Raw genomic sequence first — 25,353 nt, forward strand, 5'->3', positions numbered from 1 at the left:
CCACTAAAGAGATTTGTTAGCAGATGCTGTAATTACAATACAGCATTTTCAGGGATACTTTTTAGAACATTCTTTTCTATTCTAGCTTCATTGCTGAGATTCGCTATCTGCTGTGAATGATCAGGGAACACCCTTTTTTTGAAGTGGGTTGAGTGAATGCTAGCAAATACCAAGTGTTCTGCTTGGAAAACAGGAAAGCATTGACTGATCAGACACATGAAGCAGTAGCAGAGTGGGTTTTTTCCTTCATACTGTCCCAGCTGATGTGACTGGAGCTGAACAAAACTCATTTCTTTTTCAGTAAGTCCTTAAAAAAAAAAACAAGCAAGCAAAAGAATCCTGCAGTGCCCATCAGATTAAGTTATAAGAGAACAAGCCCACAAGCAGTCAGGATTTTCTAAGTGAACCCTTACAGTGCCACAGCAACTAAGTTTCATTGTCTTTGTGTCTGGTGCAACTACTCAGTAAGAGCCACTCACATCACTTTGTTTCTCTGCTCAACTAAGCCACGGTTTTGTTTTCATAATGATTCTTTATCTGCCTCTCAAAGACATCAAATGAGAGAGCCTAATGCAAGAGTCCTGCCCAGAGTGCAGGTACAGGCACAACTGAACTGTCAGCTGAGTAAAAGCACAGGTTCTTAGACTGTGAAGGCACTACAGTAAAAATATTTATTTGGTAAGTTTGAGAAAAATCCTCCTGTATATAAAAGGAGGAAAAAAATCAGAATGTTTTGCTGCTTTCCAGAACCTGCCATGACAAAGGTATCTCTAGGGGTAAAACACACAGGACTTTCAGCTCAGCTCTTCTAGAGCAAAGCTTCCAATACAAGGGTTTGCTCAGCTACTTAATACAACAGAAAAGATGGGGAAATAAACCACACTTTTTTGAAAAATACCCCAAACATTTAATGAAATATGCATTTCAAAACCAGAGCACATAAATCTCACACCATCCTCCTCCATGTCCTGTAAGTCTCACTTACTTGCAGTTCTGGCACACTTTGCAATCAGGACACTGCCAACCTGCTCTTTTTAAAGGTGTGACTTGAATGTCCAGGCACATCCCATGGTAGTGCTGGCCACAGGTAGTACAAAAAAGTTGATCTAAGAGGTCTCCAGGGCTGTCGCACACTGCACAATTTGCTTCTTCCTTTGCTAAAAAGAAATATTTTTTTCAATTACTATTTTGTTCAAAATTATGAACAATTCAATGAACCCAAAAAATTACTTAGTAGTTCTTATGCATACAAAACTTGACCATTCTTATGAAATTCAAATTTAATTAATATATTTAATAGCTACTACTTTAATTCAATTTTCTCAACTAATCTTCTCATAACAAAACTAAATTCATTTTAAACCTTAATGAAGTCTTACAAAAGAAACAGTTTTATTCTCCTTGAGATAAAGCTGAGAGCTTTGGAACCAACTCCTCTGTGGAACAAGTACAAAATAAAGAGACCTAAATCTAACAGACCTATATCTATTATTTAGCTGAAATGTTTGCAAGAAGGTTGCTCTAACTTGAGTTAAGACAAGCAAGTCTATCAACTGAACTAAAACCTAACAGAAGACAAGCCTTACCAGTAAACCTCTTCCTTGTTCTATCATTAAAAGAAAAACACTTTGCTGTGCAGGATTGCTGTTTTTTAAAAACAGAAGAATATGAACTCACATCTTTTCTATCCCTGAACACACATGAATTCTTGGGTATGTGAACTGTGACAGTGCATGTAAACAAATGCATTCTTCAGCTGATCCTATGACAGTGAAATTTTTATAAAACTTGGTACTAATTGTGCCATTTGAACACTGTGTACTTACATCTTTCAGGAGCCTGATCAATGTGGTCTGGACAAAGGAGGGACAAATTACTGAAATCCTGAAATGTGCCTGCTCCAGCAGCACAGGGGTAATGGTACATCTGGGTACATTTCTCTTCACAGCATTTGATAGTGGCTCCAAGGTGCTTACAAAATGCACATCGCTGAAAAACAAACAGAACAAGTCATTTAAAAATTTCTTTTTCTTGTCATTTTTTAGCCAGATCTGTTCCCCCCCCATTCATTTAGCAAATTAACACCCTGGCCAGTAGGAGGTAGTGAATACTGAGAAGGAAACTAGTGGGTAGTGTTGTCTTTCAGTGGCACTCCCAAACACAGTGAGCTCCAAACACACTCTGACAATTAAGGTTCTTCTTGTCACAGAAAAGCATTTTCATTCTATGTTATCTAACTTGAGCTATGCCTTCAGTAATGGGGCTTGGAGACTTATTCTGAAAATAAAGGCAGATGACACCATGCTGTCAATAGGTTATGACTAAAAACCACATGGCTCTGTAAGCTGTAATGTAAAACCACAGACGCTGTAATCAGAAATGCAAATGGAACTCAAGTATGATGTTCTCCCAAAAATCTTACTGGCATTACACAATTCTCTCTGGGATGATAATGCATTACATAATCTTGCATTTTCTTCTCATCTTGCCTTTCAAGACTACACAAATATCACCACCAAACTTTGAGAAGTCATAAATAAGCACAATTATTATTAGACACCAGAGAAATAATTTCTCAGAAAGAACTACGCAACGATCCTCCAGTTCTCCAGTCAAGAGAGAGCAGAGTCTATCAGTCTGCTTGTAAAAAATCACCCACACCTTTCTGATTCAGTTAATCAGTCTTTTTTCCTTCTCAGAGTCATTACAGTCCCTGAAGCACTGTAACATCCTTTTGCACTTTTTCACCAAGGCAACAATAATTTTTAAGGCACAGCACCATAAGATTTTGAGTAATCTTAAGAAAAAAACAGGTCAGCAGCTCACAGGAAGGCATACATAATACACAGCAACAACTGAGTTCAGGGACTCTCATTTTTCACAATAAAAATACAACACTAACACTGGTGTGTTTGATTACTAGCTGAAGTGTCAAGTAACATCCAAATACAAACATAAAACAAATCAAAGAAAAGTTATGTACTGCATCTGCTTAATTCTTAGAATACAGACAATATTTATTCCCATAATTCTTCTCTGTTTCAAAGCCTGGCATGAAATTAGGCATGAAATAGTGCTACTACAAGTCCACAGATATCAAAACCAGCCCTATGAAAATACAAATCACAAAGCTGTGTCAACAGCTACCTTGATATTCTTTAAAACCAGATGAAATTAACATCTTCAGAAAAATATCTGCCAGCACCACAACTCATGGACAAGAGACAGAAAAAATATTAGTGTATGCTAAATAGAACTGCAGTGTAAAGAGAGAAAATGTTCTGGCAAAGAAATGAAAGGGGATCACCAAGGAGAACTACTGCCAAGTTTGTGGGCTACAATGCTTAGTCTGTCCTGTGATCTGCAGGACATCTCACCCCTACCCACGTCTAACACCTGCTGATGTGCAGGTAAGGTGCATCCTGATACTTTACCAGCTGAAATGCAGAGGAGAGGGAACAAGATAAGCAAATAATAACATGGAGCTCTTGAAGGAGAGCAAGGCAACAGCAATGGTAATTACATTTATGGACTGCCAACAAAACCAAAAACCTGCAAGAAACTCCTTTTAGGAAATGATACCCTCAGTGAGCACTTGGTGAGGATGCTGCACAAGGTAAATCCTGAACTTAGATGTAAACCCATGAAAATAGAGCCCAAAGCCTCCAACTTCAAGAACTGCAGCTCCACTCTGAGCCACACACAACCACTGCCCTGTTTAGTCCTTGAGGTTCTGAAAACCTATGGAGATGGACCAGATTTAGCTAAGACACAACTCTTACAGGCCACACATTTTCCAAAGATTTTACTCAGTAGAGAAAAAAATAGAAACGGGGAACTTGGGAGTAGCTAGTGTCCAAAATGTACCCCTCAAAGAAGTATTCAACATGACTTTGCTGGATCCCATCATTGACCTCTAGTAGCTATTTCATCAGGAAAAGAAAATTATGAAAGAACTGTAAGCACTTAAATAATCCAACATTTATTAAAAGATGGGGATAATGGAATAAAATAGCAATATAAATGGCATTTTTAAATACCACATCTGTTTTTCAAAACCACCAATCGACCATGGTACGTAGCAACTACAAAATCGGAATGTAACTTTTCCCAAATGTTCTATGAATAAATGAAGAAATTATTGAAAATTAGGAAACTACAGGATTACTAAAAAACCTTGAAAAATGTTGATGGTGGTTTAAGGAACCACATAAAGATGCTGGAAGGAAAATGGAAGCCCAAGTTACATGTAATTGAACCCTTCAAACCCATCTGCTAAACTGCACTGGCAATGAAAAGCATTTGGCAGATAAGTGAAACACACTTTGAAAACAATGTGGTATGTATCATCTGAAGCAAATAAAAAGCACAGAATATCAACATTTGCTGAATTTGTAAGAGAGATAAAGCAGTCTGAAGAAACTAATGCCCAAAGGGATTTTTTTGGCAGCAGATGTTGGTGAGAAGAGTTACTTTTCCAGCACTAGAAGCCAACACTCCTCTGAAGCCAGGCCCCATGCTATGACCCCAAAAGAACAGCAGAAATGTATTAAATTAAACAAAAATATTAAAAGCTCTGCTAAATAAAATCAGTAACAAATACTGCTTTACTACTGCTAAAATATGGCACCATGACAGCAGGAGATGGAATGAAGCAGTAAATCATGCTGCCCATGAGATGCATGCCCGGATGAGGACAGTCCCAGAGCCAGGGACAGGCTGGAGTCTCCCGTTTCATTAGTATGAGCACAAAATAAGGTGTTATGGGAAGGGGGTGGAAGCTGAATTTGAAGGGCAGCTATTGGAAAATGGTAATCTGTCAAGGCAAGGCAAACACTGTTTTGTTTATGGATCAAATAATTTTACATTCCTGTTCTACGGGAAAAAAACCCCAACTTTACAAGGTGTCTGAAAGCTGGAGAGACAGTTTATTACTTATTCATAGTACACTCAAGGAAATAAACTAAAGAAGAGCTAGCAGACTATTTTCCTACTCAGGAAGTCCTTCAGTGGTTACCAACTGTTCCTTTCAGCAAATTCCTTGTGCACTTGTCCATTGCAAGAAAGCTCTGAGTCCATCCCTACTTGTGCTACTTCTTACTACTGTGATTTCCATCATGTAAAGCTATCCACTCCTCTTTCTACTTGATAATTTTTACCTTTTTATTTTTACATCTGCTCTTCCAGACAGAAAAGAAACTGATATTTAAAAGCAAAAGCTATGCCATCTTTAAAATTTGATTTAAAAATTCCCTTTATTTACTAATCCCACTGGCTCAAATATGACATTGTTGTACAAATACAGTGGAAGGGGAAGAATTAAGTGAACCAAGAGAAAACAAAACCTGATTAATCACCTCTGTATTCTAGCTCTATGGGAGAGCATCCTCCATGAAATGAGTGGCAGAAACCACACAGAAGATTTCCAAGAAGACAAAAACTCAAAAACCTCCTTGCTACAACCGTAATTGCACCAAAACCAGCTGAACAAAAATGTTAATTCTGCCTTGTTCAGCTCAGCTGATGTCCCAAATCCTACTGGCTTTACTGGAAACAGATGGCTAAAGTGGAAAATGGTGACAAGAGCGGCAGCTTTTTGTTTAGGTATTTCTAACCTCCCTGCTGCTCCATACTTTAGAGTACTCCAAAATCCTGTGCAAGTTCAAATTATAAGAAGATGCCTGTTAGACAATGTAAGAGTTTATCCAGATAGTGCCAAGAACTAATCAGAGGTCATGTTTTATCATTTTATTGCTCTCAGAATTACTTTATAGTATTACTGTCTTTGCAACCAGACAAGTAACAACCCTTAGAAGGCAGATATTAAAGAAAGGCTAAAATACAGTTTTTGAGTAAGTACTTTGCAACTTGGTTAGTGTCCTAAACCTCAATGTTAGTACTGTGAATTGCAAAATGTTCTTAAGCAAATGACAAGTTTTTCACTGATTATTAACTTTTTCTTTAAAAAAGATCAGATGACACAACCTATGAGAACAATAAGAACTTTTAATTTTATGATAGTGTATCAAAAATACACACAAGCCATCTGTCCTTGGTTAAACAATTTAATGTATTACCTGTAAGAGCAAATTTCAAACAGTTTAGCCATAGGGAAATGCTGTCACACAAACCTGTGACTGAAGAGAACTGGACCTTAACAACCTGTCATTAATGAGAGCATGAAGAAATTTTTATATGAACAGTGATTAATGAAAAATGTTCTCTGGTGGTTCTGATAATCTTCATTGGTTTCTCCATCATCTAGAAAGAGTTTTATATTGCTTGCAGACACTAATGACCATTAGCACCTCTCATGTCAAATACACTGGTTTAAGTACCATAAAGCACTAAGGAGCACAATGCAGTAAAATGGCAACATAAAACCAATTAATGGCTTTCGACTGAACTACTGATTACAAGTACTAAACAGAACACCTTTCCAGGAGTACTGGAAATTACCTTCTAGCTTTTTAATTTTATATGACTCATGTCACAAATTTGGAAATTACTTCAATTTATAACAAGCAAGTCAATCAGAGATCAGTTACTCCTCTTCCTCAAACCTTAACACAGTGACTCACCACATGCAATCAAGGCAGAAAGCAAAGTCCCTTTAAGTGTGGAAATTTCAGGCTCTCTAAAAGTCACTACTCTGTTTCTCATTCACACCAGTTGCCTCTCTTTTTCACCTTCATTAAAAAGTACATTAAATAAACTGTGTTGCTATTAAGGCATTTAAGAATTCAGAGAAAAAAAGCATTCAAGTTTTGGAGGAGTGTTTTTTGTAACAGTGGTGAATAGGTTAAAAACTTGGAAGAATCAAGTTTGCTGAGTAAGATATCATTTTTTATTTGAAACCTGAAATAGGTAGGAGAAAACATACAAACTTTATTGCACACAAATTCTTCCTCATATAACCTGAAATGTTCCCAAACCGTGTTTATTCAGAAGCTCCACTGAAGGGTTTGGGTGCCTTAGAGCTGTGTTTTACTCATCATTACATAAGCTAGCAGAATAACTGCATGGATATGATCTCCCTCACAGGCTCTGCCTTTGCTGCTTTTTTCACACTTTCATGAAGAAAAAGGGGCTTTTTTTTAATCACCTCCTCGTTTTCTGCAAGAGTTAGGATAATGTAAATGTTCTGAGTGAGGCTAAGCTTTTCCACAGCTATCAACCAGCTACTCCCTTAATTCCCATCTAATACCCACCATGGCAGAAGAGCACACATGAGCCTGTTGTTTGGTTAGACTGTCAACAACAAGAAGGTCAATAATGTTTAATGTAATTTAAACTGTGGTTATTAGGCTTCAGCATCAGCAACTCCAGGACAAACAAGGCAAGAACAAAAATCATCAGCTTTGGTTTGAGGCTGCTTTTTGGCAGGCTCAGAAAACAGACTATTGTGCCAGTTTCATTTGATTCATGCTCAGAAGATCTTAAGAAGTGCGTGTAGACATTTCTTTGTGTTGGCAGAGCATGGGCTGAGCCACAAATTGTTGGAGGCTTGAGAAAAAATAATTGAGGGAAACATTGCTACATGCTTGTTGTTTAATGATCATCTCTAGGCATCTGTTACTGGTCATTGCAGAACATACTGGGATGAAGTCAACTTTCTGTCAAACCAGCACAGCTCCTAAACTCCTAAATCACATATAGGGATTCTGAAGTAGCTCAACCATTCTATAGGTTATGTCATGAATACATTTATAAAGGCATTTAAAGTAAAACGAGAATTTACTGCTCACACTGTCACACTGTGCTTCCAAAGGACACAAGGCTTGATGAGGGCATCCAAACTTCATTATATTTAATAAGGTTCAGTCATTGTATGGAATTTACTTCATGGCCATTCAGCTGGCCAATCACTGGGTTACCATTTTCAGGCTCCACTGACAACACTGGCCAGATCTCCACTGCCTGCAGCTGGAATTGGAACAGAGCTCACAGGTAGGCACATCCACAGGGAAGTCAAAATTTAGATGAGTGTCTTGAGCTGTCCTATGTTGACACAAGTTCTCTACTGGTATCACAGCCAAGTCCACATCAAAGTTTGTGTCAGCATAGCACTATTAAAGAAGGGATGTTAATGGAGACTGTTGAAAAATACTTTCATATAAATCCTCTTCTATTTTTGCAAGTTTTCTGAACAATAAAGAGCTGGGGTAAACTTCTCACAACACATCTCTAAATTCTCTTAGATGTTATTAGAACACTTAGACAAAACTTTCCAGCTATTTCTGACAACAGGAAAGTCATTAACAAAAACATTTTGTTCATCTTAAAAACAACCTCATTCATGGGACTTGCAATTTGTCATGAGTTTTAGAATGGGGGATGCAACTTCTGCCTTTTCCCTGCAGATCTATCCAGATGTGACCAAGCTTGAGAAAACTATCTCCTTTGTTTTGTTTTTTTTAAATGTGAAACACTTCCACAAGTTTGCCAGTGAAAAATCACAGAAAAACCTACTCTCATTGATGATAACTGATCCTCTCCAATTTCCAGCACTGACTGGACATCATGTACCTCCTGCAAAAGTTCCTTCAGTCTGACAAGGATTAGAGGGAGGAGGTCTGTAATAAATACTCCATGCCTAAGCACAAAAAGCCACTGGAATGGAAAGAAGACATCCCTAAGGATCCTGATACTACTGTCACTCAATCATCTGGGGAACAGGAGTATCCAGCACACAACAGGCAGATGGACAAGGAGCAAAGAGACAAAAGGGATTCACTGTGTGAAAGAATCTGATGAGACTGGGACGAGAAACCATGGATGGAGATGGAAGCTGAGGAGGAGGAGGGATAACATTGGAAGGGCCAATTAATCAAACCTGGGCACTCAAATTGGATAAAGACCTTAAGGGAACTCAGGTGTAAGACTCAGGAAATGGTGATGGGACAGATCTCAAAAAGAACCTAGGCAGAAGAGATGAGAAATGTTAAGGAGAGATGAAGAATGGAAGTGGCTAAAAATATCAACCTGAACAAAAAGTCAGAAGTCTGAGACAACTGAAACTGGATGAAGATTAGAAGGAGGAAAAGTACACTGTTCTCTGACACCTAGTGCTGTATCACTATCACCCAGCCAGCTCAAATAGCAGTGCTCTTATGCAGCCACAAAGGCTTTAAACCTGCAGTTTAGGAGGTCTGCCTTTTCCTTTTCTCCCTGACAAAAGGAAATGATACAGGCAGACAAATACAAGGCAACACAAGACATGGAGACACAGATAAAGGAATGGGCAGACATGCACACGCGTGCGCACTAAAACAAAAGGAGCATTACAGATCAAACGTGTATTTTGTGCATAAAAAAGATCTTTTAAGAGGAGTCACTGACTTAAAGAAAGCTGTTACCTGTGAGACTGAGCTTAATTTACAGAGAGAAAAAAAGGAAATCTTGGAAAAGGTTGTGGATGGCTTGTGGGAGAAGAAAAGCACTTAGTTATGGCAACAGAGCAATGGCCTGCAAAAGAGTTGTAGTTCCATCTCTTCCATGAAGCTCCTTGATGATACTGGGTGGGTATCACTTACTTTTACTAAGTAAAATTTTTCTTAGGTTTTTTTTTTTAGTTCTTAATCTTATTGTTAAAAGCCTGGAGTTTTCTTTGCCCTGTAAAAATTCAGCGTTAATTTCTACATAGATTGTGCACTCACAACTGCACCAGAATGAAGAACTGCAATATCAGTGCAACCTTTTTAACGAAGTCTGAGTATTTTTGAAACTCCTTCAATTTGCTATCCAAATTAGTAGATATAAATAAATTCAACTTCTCTAGGGGAAAACATAGCCTAAGACACATAACAAGGCCATATAAATCTGCTATTTAAAAAAAAAATTACAGACAAGTTATTCACATGTTCAGTATAGTAAAAACATTATTGAAAAAATCATGCAGAAATGAGGAAATCTTTCTTCTCATCAGTATCTGCATAGTCTACATACCTACACACTAAACAATAATTTTTAAAAATTGAATATTTAAGAGGTTTATACTAAGACAGCAATGTCCATCCTATGGACTGAACTAGGCACAAACTGTTCTGCATGTGATCATACAATTAAAGATGTATAATCAGGCCAAGGCACAAAAGACATTAATTGTGTGCAAAGGACACAAACTATGTGCAAAGGATGTTAATTGTGTGCAGACAACCTGTCTTCTGACACAGCCTTACTTTGTGTTTTCATTTTATTGTCTTAATAATGCACTCTTTTAAGAAAGATTTTGAAGATACATTACCCCGATTTAACATTAAGTTAATGTCAGCCAAAGTCACTATATACACTCAATGATACAAATAATTTACAAGGTAATAGAAGGGATGGAGTGACAGAAACTCTGGATTATGTAGAGACATAAAAAATGCAAGAATTTCCTGCCTTTAATACCTTCCTCATTAGTGAGCACCTCCTTAGTATTCCTTCCCCACTGACTGCAATCAGTACCTTATTGTTCATAATTCCTATTTCCTTGGCTGTTCCTAAATTGCACTCTCCAAATGGCACAAAGTCATCGTAAACAAAATCCTACATCTTCAGTCCACTAATTTCTGTAAATTGAGCTCAAACAAAGCAATTAGGTGGCATACTTGGAAACTACCAGCTTGAACATTAGTATCATTTCTTCCCTAATAAAAACTTGACATGTTTTATCTGGCTAGGGCTTTTAGCTTTTTTTTATAATTTGACTAAATTAGTCACTTATACGTGTTTGTCCCATTGCTTCTCCCAAGACATGGTATTCCAAACCATGTTATATAATATTTATATAATATAATATATATTATATATATAATATCACATTATATAATAGATTTAACTCACTAGCCACTGAAATAAATAAGTAAGCCCATGTCTTTCCATCCTGTTCCTTCACTGGTATTCCTTGGGCAAGCATTGTGAAGTGCAACATCTTGACCTAGAATTTAAAACCCTAAAATTACCGGTCAAACATTGAAGCAGGTCATTCAACTGGGCTTCAGGGAGGTGAGGGTATGAAGGGGCTGTTTGTTTCAGTTTTGCAGAATGCTGCCTCAGTAGCTTGTGAAGAAAAAAGCTGCCAAATTTTGTAATGAATTCCACAGAACATTAAGTCTGATGCTTAGCAGAAGCCATAACTGTTAAGTAAATGATATCCTTTTGATGAATACCCTTATTTGAAAACAACATTGATTCTTCTAACCCTCTAGCAGTGTCCCAAAACAGATGTGCACAACTGCAAATTCTGTTTGCTTTCAGGTTTACGAAGTGTGATGACATTTTTACAATCCTGCATGAGCCCTTTTACCCAGGAGTAAAATAAAGCACAATAATTCTTCACCATCTGTTTGTTAATTTTGCATTCATTTAACTTTGCATTTTAAACTAATAATCATTTTCTTATAATATAGTTTGCTCCATTGGTAGAAATTACAGCTGTTCAATTAAAAAAAGAATGGTTTATAACACAGTTTTTCTCTAAATAATTCCATTGCTCTTAATTATAGAAATGTTAGTGCCATCAAATGGAAAAGAACTGCCAGAGATTAGTGTTATGCTTTACATGTCACAGATTCCCTTAGTAAATGTACCTATTTTCTTCTGTTCCAGCACCAATTCCTACTTGGTCTCTTTAACAATAAACTCATTTTTCTCCACTACAAGATTCTGTGTGTTTTAATTTTTTGTTACATGCAAAGGTACAAACAATTAAATGAAGCTTCTGTTTCATTTGTGGCACAAAGTCAAACCAAGCACAGTCCTACTTCTTCATAATGCTTTTCCTTAATCTCTAATGACAGGACAAGGAGGTTTTGATATTTATATTTCAGCTGGTTACAGCTAAACTAGGGCTGGAATAATGTCCTAAAAGCTTTTTCTCACCATGTTTACAGTCAAATGGTGAAATCCCATTCCTTTATCAAAAGTAAAACCACATTGAAATAACATGAATAATACATCAGAGCTAGTGAAGGGGAAACAATTTGGGTCAACAAAAGATGTGGTGCCTGGAGAGAGAGAGCAGGAGGCAGCCAGAGATTCTGAGAGCTCTATTGTGGAGTCTGTGTTATGCTCTGGACAGGGCATTTCCCACACAGACCAGGCTGGAAGGTCACAAGCCCTAAACACAGACTGTCCCCACGCTGACACAGCGGAGAGTCTGCTTCACTGAGGTTCCTGGGCTTAATCATCATCATCATCATCATCTACAAATAAACACCTCAAGAGACACAGGCTGCTCAGCTAATTCATGTCAGCAGTCCAGTAGTATTAGAGAGCTGTTCAGATGGTTAAAACAATCAAGATGATTGCACTGTTTTCTAAAACCAATTTTATCTGATGGCATAGAAATCTCAGCATCAGATGACATCCTAATGCTGAGACAGTGCTAAGATAACAATTCTGTCACAGTACTAGGATGAGTATTTTACTTAAAACACCCATAAGGCAAGAGATGGTTTACCACAAAATTGATTTATTTCAATTAAAAGAGTTCAGAAAAAGCTGAAAAACACTCACTGGTGTTTAAGACTGTAACAGAGCACTCACCTACAGAAATGAACTTCCAGAAGCACCACACACAAGATGATCACATAAAATTAGGAGTGAAAGTCCAGCCACAGGTTAGTGAGATGCTCAGCTTCCAGTCCAAGCAGAATCCTGCACATCCTGACCTTTCAGCTTCCCAGACAAGCGAGCAATGCTGCCAGGGCCGACCTTTTCTGGGGGACTTATCCATCACAGATTCTATGTCTGACAGGAAGCAAAGACTCTGGAGGTGCCCAAGGCACATTCTGCTGTGATGGATGTGTAATGGTAACAGTTTTCCCAATGATTTGCCATCTATTTCAAGTTACTGTCATTAAAAAACCTCACCTGGTGTGACATTTGAGAAAACTGAAACTCCTACTTATTGAACGTATCAAATCCATTTATATTTTGGAAAATGAGCATTTGCCTCACAAAGCTCAAAGAATAATAATAACAACTGAACTGTCTTCCTGTGTAATTTCTCTGAAAGTTCTCTATTTGCTTTTAAAGGTTCATAATTTGTCAACACATCTCTCTGGAAATACCACACAAAAAAATTCTAAGATTCTGTAACAACCTGCAGTAATTGAAAGGAAAAAAGCCCTCAATATTTGCTTGGATATTTGGTTAGATTGGGTATTTAGATTCAGATTCACTATTTATTCTACAGATTCTGTCATTCTTCCCAGTTCTTTGCACAGCAGTTTCATACTGAAGAAAATTTTTGAACGGAAAGGAAATACTAAAGTATAAATTTAAAAGTGCAAAGGGAAGGGCAATATGTGGAAGCACTTGCAGTTTTATAAAAAAGTTTCTAGACTGCAGCTTGAATACATGTATCTGAAGTGAGACCATGACACGGCAATATAGTGTATCAAGTCATTTTACCCAAGTTAGATGCTTCAAGAAATAAATATTTATTTATTTCATAACAGCTACTTTCCCTCACTGATGTACTGAAGGGGAAAGTGACATCTTTGAGGGAAACCATTAATATCACTGAAATCACACTGGTAAAAAAAACCTCATGTGAAGTGCTGCTTTGAGAACATGCCACTTCATCAGTTCTTCAATTAATGTTATTTAATAGGATTCTTATAATTAATCATGACTATGACTCATGGAACACCTACACATTCATTACTGGCAGCAGACCTACTATTGTCTGCCTACTCCTTATTCCCAGGTCAGAGCTGCAGAATGGGAAGGACAAGTATACACATGAAAATAAACAATATGAATTCTTTCACATAAATAAATGACTATCAACAGTGGTCTATTAGGAAAAATAGCTCTAATGCAATTAATGTCTGTATTTCCCACTGAGGTGATGCACTTGCACAGGATGGGCAGTTGCTCCACATTTGTGAGGATTCCTAAGATGCCTCTCTCATGCCTGATTTGCTCCATGTTATTAAAAAACCACTCAACGACACCTGCATTAATGGCACTACTTCATACTGATGTCTGCAATATTTATGCTCAATCTGCAACTCTGGGACAGAACTTACACTAATGGAAGTCAATAACAAAATCTTCAGGGAGTTCAAAACTATTTTTTGCTAATGGTTTGATTTTGTGAGCTGCTGAGTACACCAAGCTCAGAAGTAGTTTTTAGGCTACTGCTTAAAAGCAAACTGATGCCAACAGACTAATATGAGTACTCCTGAGTTTTAAAGCATGTTTATAAGATATTTTTGAGGATGGGTGAAAATCCCAAATGAAAATCCACAATATAATTTATAGTAATCAGGAAAAAAATCTCAGACTCTTTTGACTGGAATAATCAGAACCCCTTTATAATTCTAATTTCATTAAAGAGTCTGGACTGTAAAGCACTCATTCAAAAAAACCCATGTGACTCACATTCATGATAAATTTAACAGACATGCTTAAATAAAATACTATATAAAAGGGAAACTGCTGTGAAACCTAGATTAGAGTCAGTTGTGTAACACTAAGCAAACAATGCTACAGCTGAGCAAATACACCTACTAGTCCCACTGAGGTATTTTTTCTTTTTATTCCTGTGCTATATATTAAGGAGAAAGCTGCTGAAGAGGCCTTTTTATTTCTATAATGCTCAAAGCATAATGAGGACCTGTCCTTGACTGAAACTAACCAATATTAACTCCAAAAGACTGATTACTCTTTTTTCAAAAATATAACCATCACACAAAAGGCAAAATTAGACCCTTGAACACCAACAATAAAAAACCCGAGATGAGCTATGGAAAAGACTGAATATAAAATATTTAAATCAAAAGCAACCATGAGTGGGGTGGTAATAAGGTAGGAAAAGGAGGGCTGCATTAAAACACCTACAAAGGTGAGGAGATTGGTGGTACTGCCACACTTCCTTGTGTAAATTTTTATAAACTTACTGCTGGCATGCTGGTTAAGAGATGGGTATGGTTTCCTGACTTTTTAAATATATACAGAGCTCCAGTTTTCTTATTTGCTGAAAATACTAATGGTATAATAATTTAAACAAATTTATTAATATTTTTCATACATTTTAAAACGAGATTTTATTTCCTTGTTCCACATTCAGACTTTGGGGGCATTCCACTGACATTTTCTCTCTTTTGTAGACTTTGAAGGACTATGCCATTGCTGCTGACCACAGAAAGACAGGAAAAAGAGAGGGCCCAAGTATCTGCATTCTCATTTTCTACAGCAAAGCCCCAAAATGGGTCAGTCCCACCAGCAAAATGACACATTACCAAGGAAGAAGGTACATTCTTGATTTGAGAGACAGTGTGATTTTCCTTTAATGGGTTTTCTTTGCTCTTCAGAAATCAGATTCTCTCTGGTTTTAACACATAACCCTTCCCCCCCCCCAGATTCTAAAATTCTGCAATGGAATGTTAGTGAACTGCTATGTCATTGCCTTAATGCTCAGAGTAACACTTATGAAATACATCAAGGGAAGTGGGGGGAGAAGAAAAAAAAAAAGAGGATTTCTTTCGATGCATTATGAAAAGAAGTGTTTTCTACCCAAGTCATGCAAAAGGAAGAAAAGGTCTTTGTGAAACACACTTCAGCAGTTTGGAACACACACTGAACAATTTCACTTCAGAGCCTCCAGTAAATTATTTCAGGGAATGTTAGTGAATAAAGGAAACCTGCACTGGAAATTCCTCCAGGAACACAGGCCCTTTCATGTTTCTCAGCAAGGCTCTTCAGCTTTCACTCCTGGGCTGTTGCTGTTTCTCAGCCTCTTTCTGTGCTCCAGCCCATTCTGTCTGGTCCCTACACCTCAGCCTGCCCTCAGTGCTTATCTATCACCTATTCAGCATCAAAACCCTCTCAGAAATGTTTCTGTAGCCACAGTCTCTCTCCCAATTCTGGTACCCACCTATCTGACATCTGGAGTTCAAGAAAGGTGCACTTTTCAAAGCATTCAGCTTGAAAAAACCCCACACTGAAAACTCTTAAGGCTGACTCTGCTTTTTTACTTGAGTGTCATGGGAGTGCTCCCATGGTGAGCTCTGTGGAACCTCCTCCTGGCTTCAGAGCAGGAACCCAGGAGCACCACTGCTCTGGGAGAGAAAAACAATGGATCAGGCTGAAAAATCAAACAATTCCCCCTTCAGATGAAGCCACACAAACCATCTTAAGGAAAGACACTTAGTGCTGCCAAAGTAACTCAAGTATTTTCCTCTCTTGTTTGCTGCTGTATTCCACAAATGCAGTTATAAAGGGAAAGATCATTTAGGTAGATTCACCTGCCAGAAATGGCACCATGCTTCTGTTCAGATGTACAAAACTATAGGGGACAATGGACAAACAGAGCAATGGAAGCAAGAGAAATTGTGTTTGGAAAGAAGTGATAGTTTATGAAAAATTCTGGCTCACTGTGAAAAAAAGTTCATCACTTAAACCTAAAACATATATTGGAATCTATGCACTGGCCATTGTCCCTGGCAAGGGTAAGCTCTAGAACTTGGTTCTTGTGGCCCAAATAAGGAACAAGACCCAATTTTACTCTAAGCAGTGATTTCCAATGTGCACAGACAGTGCCACTTGATCTGCACACAAATTCACAGTATTTTTTCATCTACTTGGAAACAAATAGGTAGGGATACAAAATAGCTGTTATTTCACAGAAGGTTCGTGACAATGCACATCAAAAGAAAATCTGAAAATAAAACTTGTTTTAAAATGTGCATCTTTTGCTCTGCTTCATCTGAAAAGGCAATTTTTTCTCTGAACTGTTATTTACAAACTAAAGCCTGCCTTCCTCTTGTAAATACAATAAACATGATGAAGACAATATAAAAAAATAACAATAGCTAAGCAAGTTTCACATGACCATGTGCTCCTTCTTCCAAGCAATAGGTCACACACTGGTAGCAGGTTATCAAACAAGGAACTACTACAGAGACTGTAAAAAGTGACATTGAAGTATCTGCACTTGATAAGAATCAAACTCCATAAAAAAACAAAAAAAAACCAACAAAAAAACCACAAACAAACAAACAAACAAAAAAAACCAAAAAAACCAAAAAAATCCCAAAACCCCAAAAAAAACCCCCAACTAAACTCCATACCCAGAAAAAGCTCTAAATCCAACACTTTACTGATATTTGGTATATTGATACTCTACTGTACATTAGCACATAAACAGACCAGTGTTTTGTGTATCTGAAGAAAGGAACATCTTTTGTTTTTTGAGATGCCGTTTCTAAAAAGTGCTAAAGTGTCATACAGTCTTGAAATAAGCATTTCTTCATATTCCTAATAAACTTTTCCACTTGTAAAAATCCCAAAGCTCTTAACAGGCTGAAGCATAGTACTGGCTTTACTGGAATGTTAATAATAAAAATTTTAATTATGGGAAAATTACTTTAAGATTCTGTATTTATTTTAAATGAACTTTGGCTGGGGAAAAACGTAATATTGCCCAGATTATTTTAGAAACAAGTTTTTAATTAAATACTTTCAGTTTAAAGCTGTAGCTCTGTATGCCTTTATTTTTTTCACTGGCTGGCTGACTTGGAAAGTTACTTAATGATAACAGATAATCTCGTACCACACAGTACAAACCTGAAGTATCAATCCATCTAACAAATGGTGGGGGGACATAAAAAACAGGCCAGCTCTTCACTCAATAAACCTCAATTACATTGCAACAATTAACCCTTACTAACAACCTCTCCCTCAGCCATGTTCCCAGACCTACCCAAGTATCAAAGTATTCTCAGAAAGACTAGGAAAATAAATGAAGGAGTTTTTCTCAATAAATGGAAAATTCAAAATTAAAATTATTTCCAGACCCCTTCAGTCATCAGATGTGCTTAGCCTTTACTTCAGTCACACACTTCCCATGTGTTACTGCCTCTTACTTTATGACCATAACTATTGAGACAGACCAGTCTAGTTTACAGTAATCCTTACAAATTTTTAAATACACCACTAAAGATTCACATACAAGCATGCAGTCTAATTATATCCCAAGGTATCCATAATTTAGGTGACATAATTACAAAAATGTACTAGAAGAAAAGAATCTCTAAGCTCTTAATTCGCATTTACTTAGTTTTAAATAATACTTCATTGTCTTAAATACCAGCAGGGATTTAGAAAAATGTATTTTATTATTTTATTCTAGAAAATGTGGTCTATCAGACAACTGGAGGAACGGAAACTATGTTTTCAAAGCTGAGTCCTCAAGTCTGTAGCTTCAAAGGTGCTGTGTTTGGATAGGTAACAAAACTCTTCTAACAGAACTTAATTTACATTTTTCTGTTCTATGTTTCACTGCAGAAGAAAAAACAGAATCACAGAGCCAAAGGATGGTTTGGGTTAGAAGAGACATTAAAGATCATCCAGCTGTAACCCTCTGCCATGTGCTGGGACACCAGAGCAGGCGGCCCAAAGCTCCATCCAACCCAACCTCGAACACTTCCAGGGATGGGGCAGCCCCAACTTCTCTGAGCCACCTGTTCCAACCTCACCCCCCTCACAGGAAAGAACTGCTTCCACTCTAAACCCAGTCTAAACCCACTCCCTTTGTGTTTGAAGCCATGGAGCTTTGAGCAATCTGGCTGGAAGGTGTTCCTGCCCATGGCAGGGGAGGTGGAACAGGATGATCTTTACTGTCCCTTCCAATCCAAATCGTTCTGTAATTCTGTGACCTCACATGAGCAACAATCTTGTTATGGTAAAGCTTCTTTTGGTTCAAATGAAAGAATACTTTAATCACTGTTCACTTCACAATGAGAATTAAGCTGTAGATCTTACTAAGTATCAAATATCTGTTCTAAACTGCTGGACCTGCAAAAAATCTGAACAAACAGAGGTCCCATGGCAGCTCTGTAACATGAACAGATTTACCAAAGCTGTACTGACATTATTTAAGGTGTTCCAGAAGAATTATACATGTAAATCAGAGCCTACTATGATAATTTAAAGATACCCCAGCTGCTTTCCAGAACTTGGGAAATACAGCTATAAAACAATTAACACAGGCTTTCTGATGTCATTTGTAAGCTCCAAGAACAATTCACATTCTTCAAGACAACAAGGATCTGGCTTTAAGTGACCAAAATCCAAACCATTATGGAACAGAGTAAATCATAGAAGATAATTTAGAGTGTTAAACTATCCCTGAAGTTGTACCCTCAGTCAGCAAGGTCCTTTAAGAACAATGCTTATCCCCCATCAGCAGGGAAATGCCTACAGATCTCTAGAGAAACTCTAAATAACAACAGAGAAATTCATGGAAAATTTGAATAGTCCATGGCCCTCATTGCTGAACTGTTACAGTATGTCTAAAACATGCCAGGACCTGAAGGAAACTACCAAACTGACCAAAAGCACATGCAAGTGTCTTCTTGGTGGCATGTATGGCACTATTTCTCCAGTCTTTCTCTACTACTTTCTGTGCTGGAGCTCTCTAAGAGACAGCAACTCATTAAAAAAAAAAAAAAGTAGATGTTATTTTGGAAGAAAACTTCCTGCAGTACTTCCTCAGTTGCAGGACAAAAGCAACTACAGGAAAAAAAAAACCTCAATAAGATAAAATCAAAAGCCACTCCCAAGAGCAGCCAGGTAGTCCCTCCCAAGCTGTAGTGAAGGGATATGAGGAGAAGCCAAGTGCCTGCTCTGTGCAAAAGCACCATAAAAAACTCAAGGGGTGAGAAAGGAACTTCTGAATCCCAGAGGAGCTCATTTAGTTTTCATGTTACAAAGCTCGTCCTTGAAAAATGGGCAAATGCAGAGGACACTACCTAGAAATGGCATAAATTATAATTTATTACATTCTCTTCCTGCATTTTTCTCTGGATTTAAGAATTAGTCATTCTTCCAACAATGAAAAAGGAAGAAGGGAGCTCTTAAAGCATCAGAGAGCTGCAAATTCTGCACTCTGGAAAAAACCCCACACCACTCCATGCTCTGTTCAGCTGGGTTGTGACATACACGAAGCCAACACCATCCCTACATTCAGGATTCTGTCATCTAAGCCATTTCTCACACACTTTTTCTCAACAAAAAGAAAAACCAAATAAAAAAATGTTGTGGTTAAATTGGCACAATCCTCCCCAGTGTATGAAGTTAACAGTACATAAGGAACAACAAAAGGAAGTATCATTTTAGCCAAACTGGTTTTCAACTTGAAGCAGCACAAATAAAACATACACACCATGAAAAACAATTTTCAACAAGATGAGAAGAGCACTGAGATTAAGGGGTGAAGATACATTCAAAATATGGACAGTTTTAAAAGATGTGTAAACATGTTCCCCACTTTTCCCCTCTACTTATTTATTTCTGATCTAGCTTGGTAGGCATCACACTAGAATCAAGTCTTGAGCAAAGAATTTAAAATAGACTTTTCATTACTATCATGTTTCTCCTATTCAGCCTTCAAGCAGATAGGAACCTCCTCCTTGATTTCCACCAGCACTGTTTTCTTTGACTTTTATGTCCTTGACAAACTCTTCCAAACTTGGAAACTGCTTCCTACATCTTATCAGAAGAGAAAGCTGGCTGGGTAAGTTACTCTTGTATTCCTCTCTGGTGCTCAATTTGTTCAAAAGTGGTTTAAATACATTATCCAGCTAAACTCACTTTCTGAATTGAGCTATTTACATACTGGGGGACAAAAAGCAGTCCACCTTATCTGGGACTCTGAATGCTACAGAGTAGCTATGGCTAGACAATGTAAGGCAGGTAATCGGCAAATTTTATTTTTCCTCAGCTGACTGCAGACAAACAAAGAGCAACCTACTCAATACCTGCAAAATAAACATCAAAATTATGAAGTATTATTGAAAAATACCTGAAAATACTTTGGGAACCACTATTTAAGAAACCAGTCTTGTTAAAAGCTGAACAAATGTAAGTCTTAAAAGCCTCTACATTTTACATGATAATGTAAGTTCACATTTCCAAGTATCAGAAAGCAGGAGAGCTACAAAAGTGTAAGACTGCAACCAAAAATACAAGAAAAAGCTGTAAACTCCACTTGTCCACATTTATTGTATTTTTTCCAGGGAAAAAACTCTAACTTCTGTTTGATCAGGTTCTTTTGCTTAGTTTGTCTTATTAAGTCTACAATTCACACTGTTTTTGCATCTTACACTAAATATCAGTACAAACACCAGTAAAGTCCATCTTCCTGAGGCTGACAATGTGACAGCTTCTTTACCATGGTGAATCTTACATATTGAGCAAAGCACCATATTCTTATCTTATGAATGATAAGAAAAATTGAGTTAAGCTTTGGATCAAACAAACCTTTTCTCTACTCCATCGATATTCTGAAGAGTTGTTTTCTTTCAAACCTTGAAACAAAGTGACTCCCAAATCCCATGAAATGCTATCAAAGTAGTGGGGACAAGGCATTGCCACCCTGGGGTGTTGAAGCTCTACCTTACACACTGTACCAGGATAAAGAGGTGAATTCTTAGGATCATCCTGAGAAAAGCTCAGGCACTGGGTTTCTCACCAAGATCACCAGTTCTTCCTTATGGCTTCCTAAACTTAGAAAGCAGTTCTGAGAAAAGCCATGACTCTCCCTTGCTGAGATAAGCAATGAGATGAACTGAGGCATCTCCACCACGGATCTGACTGAATTCCAGCTTTTCTTTGTTCCTTGTCACAAACCAACGTGACACACAGGATTTCAAGCACCTCACAGATGCAGGTTTGTGCACTCATGAATAGTAAAGAATGGCAAACCCCAGCCTTTGAAAGAAAGACAAAGAATCCACCACTGTCTAGACACAAATACATGAAACAAGCTGGTCAGGTGCCTTTGCCAGGCCTTCACAATGAGCAAATCAAAAGAGCTGGAGAAGAAAGACGCGCTAAGCAGGGTATTTTGTGAGACAGTCACAGATTCTGAGATCGCTGTAGTGCTGTGTTTTAAACCTTCAGCAAAGAAGGGCCCAGAATAAAACCAAAATGGATAAAAATATGTATTTTGGAACAGGTCAGTGGAGTATGTCCACACAAGCTTTACTAATGCAATCACAAGTTCAGTGAAGCCAAATGGACATCTCAACTGGTAAACAGAGTAATAAGAAACACTGTCATATCCAGTTAAAGCAGATTTGCAAACAATAGGCAGCCTAACTAATGAGAAACATGAATGTAGCTTACAAATTAAACAGTTCCTCAAGGTAACAACAGGCTCAAAATGCTCTCCAAAAACTAAAAGACCTAAATCAATGAATTATCAAAAGTTGGTTACACTTCAAATATGCATTTTTACATGAACAGAAGGAAAAGAACACGTACTTTCCCAGAAAAGGAAAGATGCAGTACTGCAGGCCACATCACAAACCAGTTCCTCATGCCAAAAGGACTTCCAAGAAGACAGAAATCCCCTACCAAGCAAACAACAACAAACCCAAAGCAAATTTGGTGGCAAGCAGAGGAAACAGCACCCAGCTTGGTTTTATTTAAACTATTTTTCTGTATGCCCTGAGCACATAGTTGCTTTTGCATGGCCAACAGATCTCAGAACATATGAACAGAACTCTTCTAAAATGCAGGAACATCCCATTAGAAAGAAGCCCAAACAAATAGAAGCACAAGATGCTGCAAACACAAACACATACTTTCAATTAATTAATTTACCTTTCATTCTAAACTTTTTTAAAATAACTCATACAAAGATGAGCTTTTCCACTACCACAGAGGACAACCACGACCTTATACTTTTTACTGCCTTCTTAATCTTAGTAACAAGTTAAAAAGTAGTGGAAGAATTATTACCAACTATTACAGCCTGGACACAAGCAAACACAGGATTACTTGGGCTCCAAGCCAGGTCCAGAGAAAATCCTTGAGCAATCACTACACTTCTCTGTAGTCAGGAACAGAGAACTACAGAAGAGTTTGGTCCTTATTTTTGAAAAAATAAAACAAAATAAAAAGGCAAATAAATCCCTGGTGTGATAGTGGGATAAAGAAGTCCAATTCCATCTAGCTATTCTTCTAGAATCACAGTTGTGCCTTGACTCAGCTCTCCCTGGGGATATCACAAGAAGGATAAAAGAGAATAACAAAATCAGTGTCATTCTTTGCTGGCTGACTGCTCAACTACGCAAAAAAAAAGTTCCTCAACGGCTTCAGCAAAGACTGAATAGAAAATACACAGAATGGCACTCAATTCAACTCCTCTCCTCTCTCTGCACTGCCATGAAACATGTGCAACAGGGGGATCTAAACATTACTTGCAGAATTTGAAAAGATCAGTAGGGAAGATTCAGTACAACACATGAAAAGACAGCTGAAACGGAAACTGCAACACCAGAGATGTTCATTCTTCAAAAAATTTGTAGTTAAGTAATTCCATTGTAAACATCTATGCAAAACTTAAAAAGGTGCTGATGACATAAAGGTGAGGCACCATCACCCTGAGCACAGGGATGGAGCAAGGTACTGGACAGAAACAAATAATGAAATAACGGAAACAAGATGAAATTCAACACAGCAAGACCCAAACTTTAACAGCTCAACCAGGATTTCTGTTAAAAGAAATGACTACAGACAGGAATAAGCTGATCACAAAATGACCGCAAGCCAAAAACAAGGGGGGAAAAACTTTCAACAGCAAGAGTAAAAAAAAAAAATGTATTCAATTTTGAATATTCTTTCAATTCTTACTATCGTTTTTTATACATACACGAAAATATTTTAACGTTTTCAAGCTCATCCAGAACTTAATACTGTCAGGTTCATTCATTTCCAATAGTCTTATTTTGAAAGCAGAAACACAGAAATTAAGTAATTATTCAAAATAAAGCATTCACTTAATATGAATAGAAAAAGGTACAAAAAAAGCTGTATTCTATGGCTTGTATTGAAAGACTGATGTGAAGCATCTTTTTAGTCCAAATGATGGAGAACATCTACTGGTATCTTATGCCAAATTTTTTGTTTTATTATAATGCATGAAAAGCAAGAAAACTCAAGTGAAAAAAGGCCTAAGCATAACCATGGGAAAACCACCAAAAATTACAAATATTTGTTGACAGCATGGCTGATTTAATATAAAAAATAATACTATTATTTAAAAACCCTCTTGGGCATTATTAAATATGACCAAACAATAGCTAGATGTGGCAAAACCAATGTGTAAAACCAAGATTTCAAAATGGTACCAGAATATGACACCAGAACAAGTTAATCCTTTTCAAAGGTACTCACTTTTCCAAAGACATTACCACTTCAATTTAAAAGATGAAATATTTACCTGTGTATTTCTATGAGTATTTAGAGTACCAAGGTAAGTTTTCAGGGCAAACACTGGCTTTTTTATACTAACCTGCTTTTTGAAACTGGCATGAAAGTAATTGAGAAATTTTTTTACTGTATTTGCATCATATAATTTCCGGATATAAACTGGTACAATAAATATTACCTCTACCTACCGGAGGTATTTGCTAATTGAATTCAACTTTTCTTTTGTCTCTAATTTGTTTTGGTCAGCCTGGTTCTTCCTACATTCTAGTTACCTCAAAACTAATTAATGTTATTTTCCGTGCAACTCCACAAAACTTTTTAATAAATTGCAACTCAAGTTTTTAGCACCAGGATCTTCCCAAAGGAACCTTATTATAAATGAGAGCTCAGACATCCACACATGGGTATTTTTAGTCACACTTTGTATTGCATTGTTTTTTTTTATCAACCCTACCAACACAGTTTTAGGGATTTGAGCATTTAAGTGTTTTTACTCACTTCTGTGCTCCCTGAGACAACAGCTTTGTCCACGTTCAGCGCTAGCTGCTCTTCAGTCGGGCAGACTCCCACAGACCACTCCGCACAGCGGTGATGAGCCCAGCAGTGACCTGGTGTGCACACAGACAAAGGGCCAGGGTTGGACAGCTCTGTCAGGCACTTCCTCCAAGCACAGAACTCCCTTCTGGCAGTCAACACTTGCCAGAAATAACAGAGAGGTCTTTTCCCCCATTTTTTTTCTTGTTGCGACATTGAAAACCCATCCTATGATACACTGAATATACTGCAGTTACTATCAGACGCTGCCATTTTGTTTTATATACAACACACCTTTTTTTATCTGTTTATAATTTTTAAGTGCCTGAACATGTAATCATAGCACTGGGGTGCACAGCATTCTCTGACTTTGACTCTACATTCAATGCTTGTGTAACACACACACAGTTTCATTTCACCTTGTATTTCACTGTAGATAACATTTCCCTAGGTTTGTACTCTTAATTTATTATTCCCAAGCCTGGAGATCTGTATGTTCATGTAGAATATGCTAGTATGAAACTTTAAAAGTCTACACAAAATGTTTAAAAGTTCAAAACACAACATGAACAGATACTCATATAAAAGACTTGAGAA

The 25,353-nt window shown here is 37.4% G+C and overlaps 1 protein-coding gene across 1 annotated transcript in view; it reads right to left on the minus strand.

The window, feature by feature from the left end:
- The window catches only part of KMT2C (lysine methyltransferase 2C), a 188,355-nt gene that overhangs the window by 85,244 nt on the left and 77,758 nt on the right, over positions 1 to 25,353 (minus strand). The window contains exons 6-8 of the mRNA XM_031059743.1: positions 24,721 to 24,830; positions 1,827 to 1,989; positions 986 to 1,157 (exon numbers count right to left, since the gene is read on the minus strand). Of these exons, the coding sequence (XP_030915603.1) occupies positions 986 to 1,157; positions 1,827 to 1,989; positions 24,721 to 24,830 (445 nt within the window). The remainder of the gene's footprint in view (positions 1 to 985; positions 1,158 to 1,826; positions 1,990 to 24,720; positions 24,831 to 25,353) is intronic.

This window comes from Geospiza fortis, unplaced genomic scaffold, assembly GCF_000277835.1.
Source record: "Geospiza fortis unplaced genomic scaffold, GeoFor_1.0 scaffold182, whole genome shotgun sequence".
NCBI classification, from domain to species: Eukaryota; Metazoa; Chordata; class Aves; order Passeriformes; family Thraupidae; genus Geospiza; species Geospiza fortis.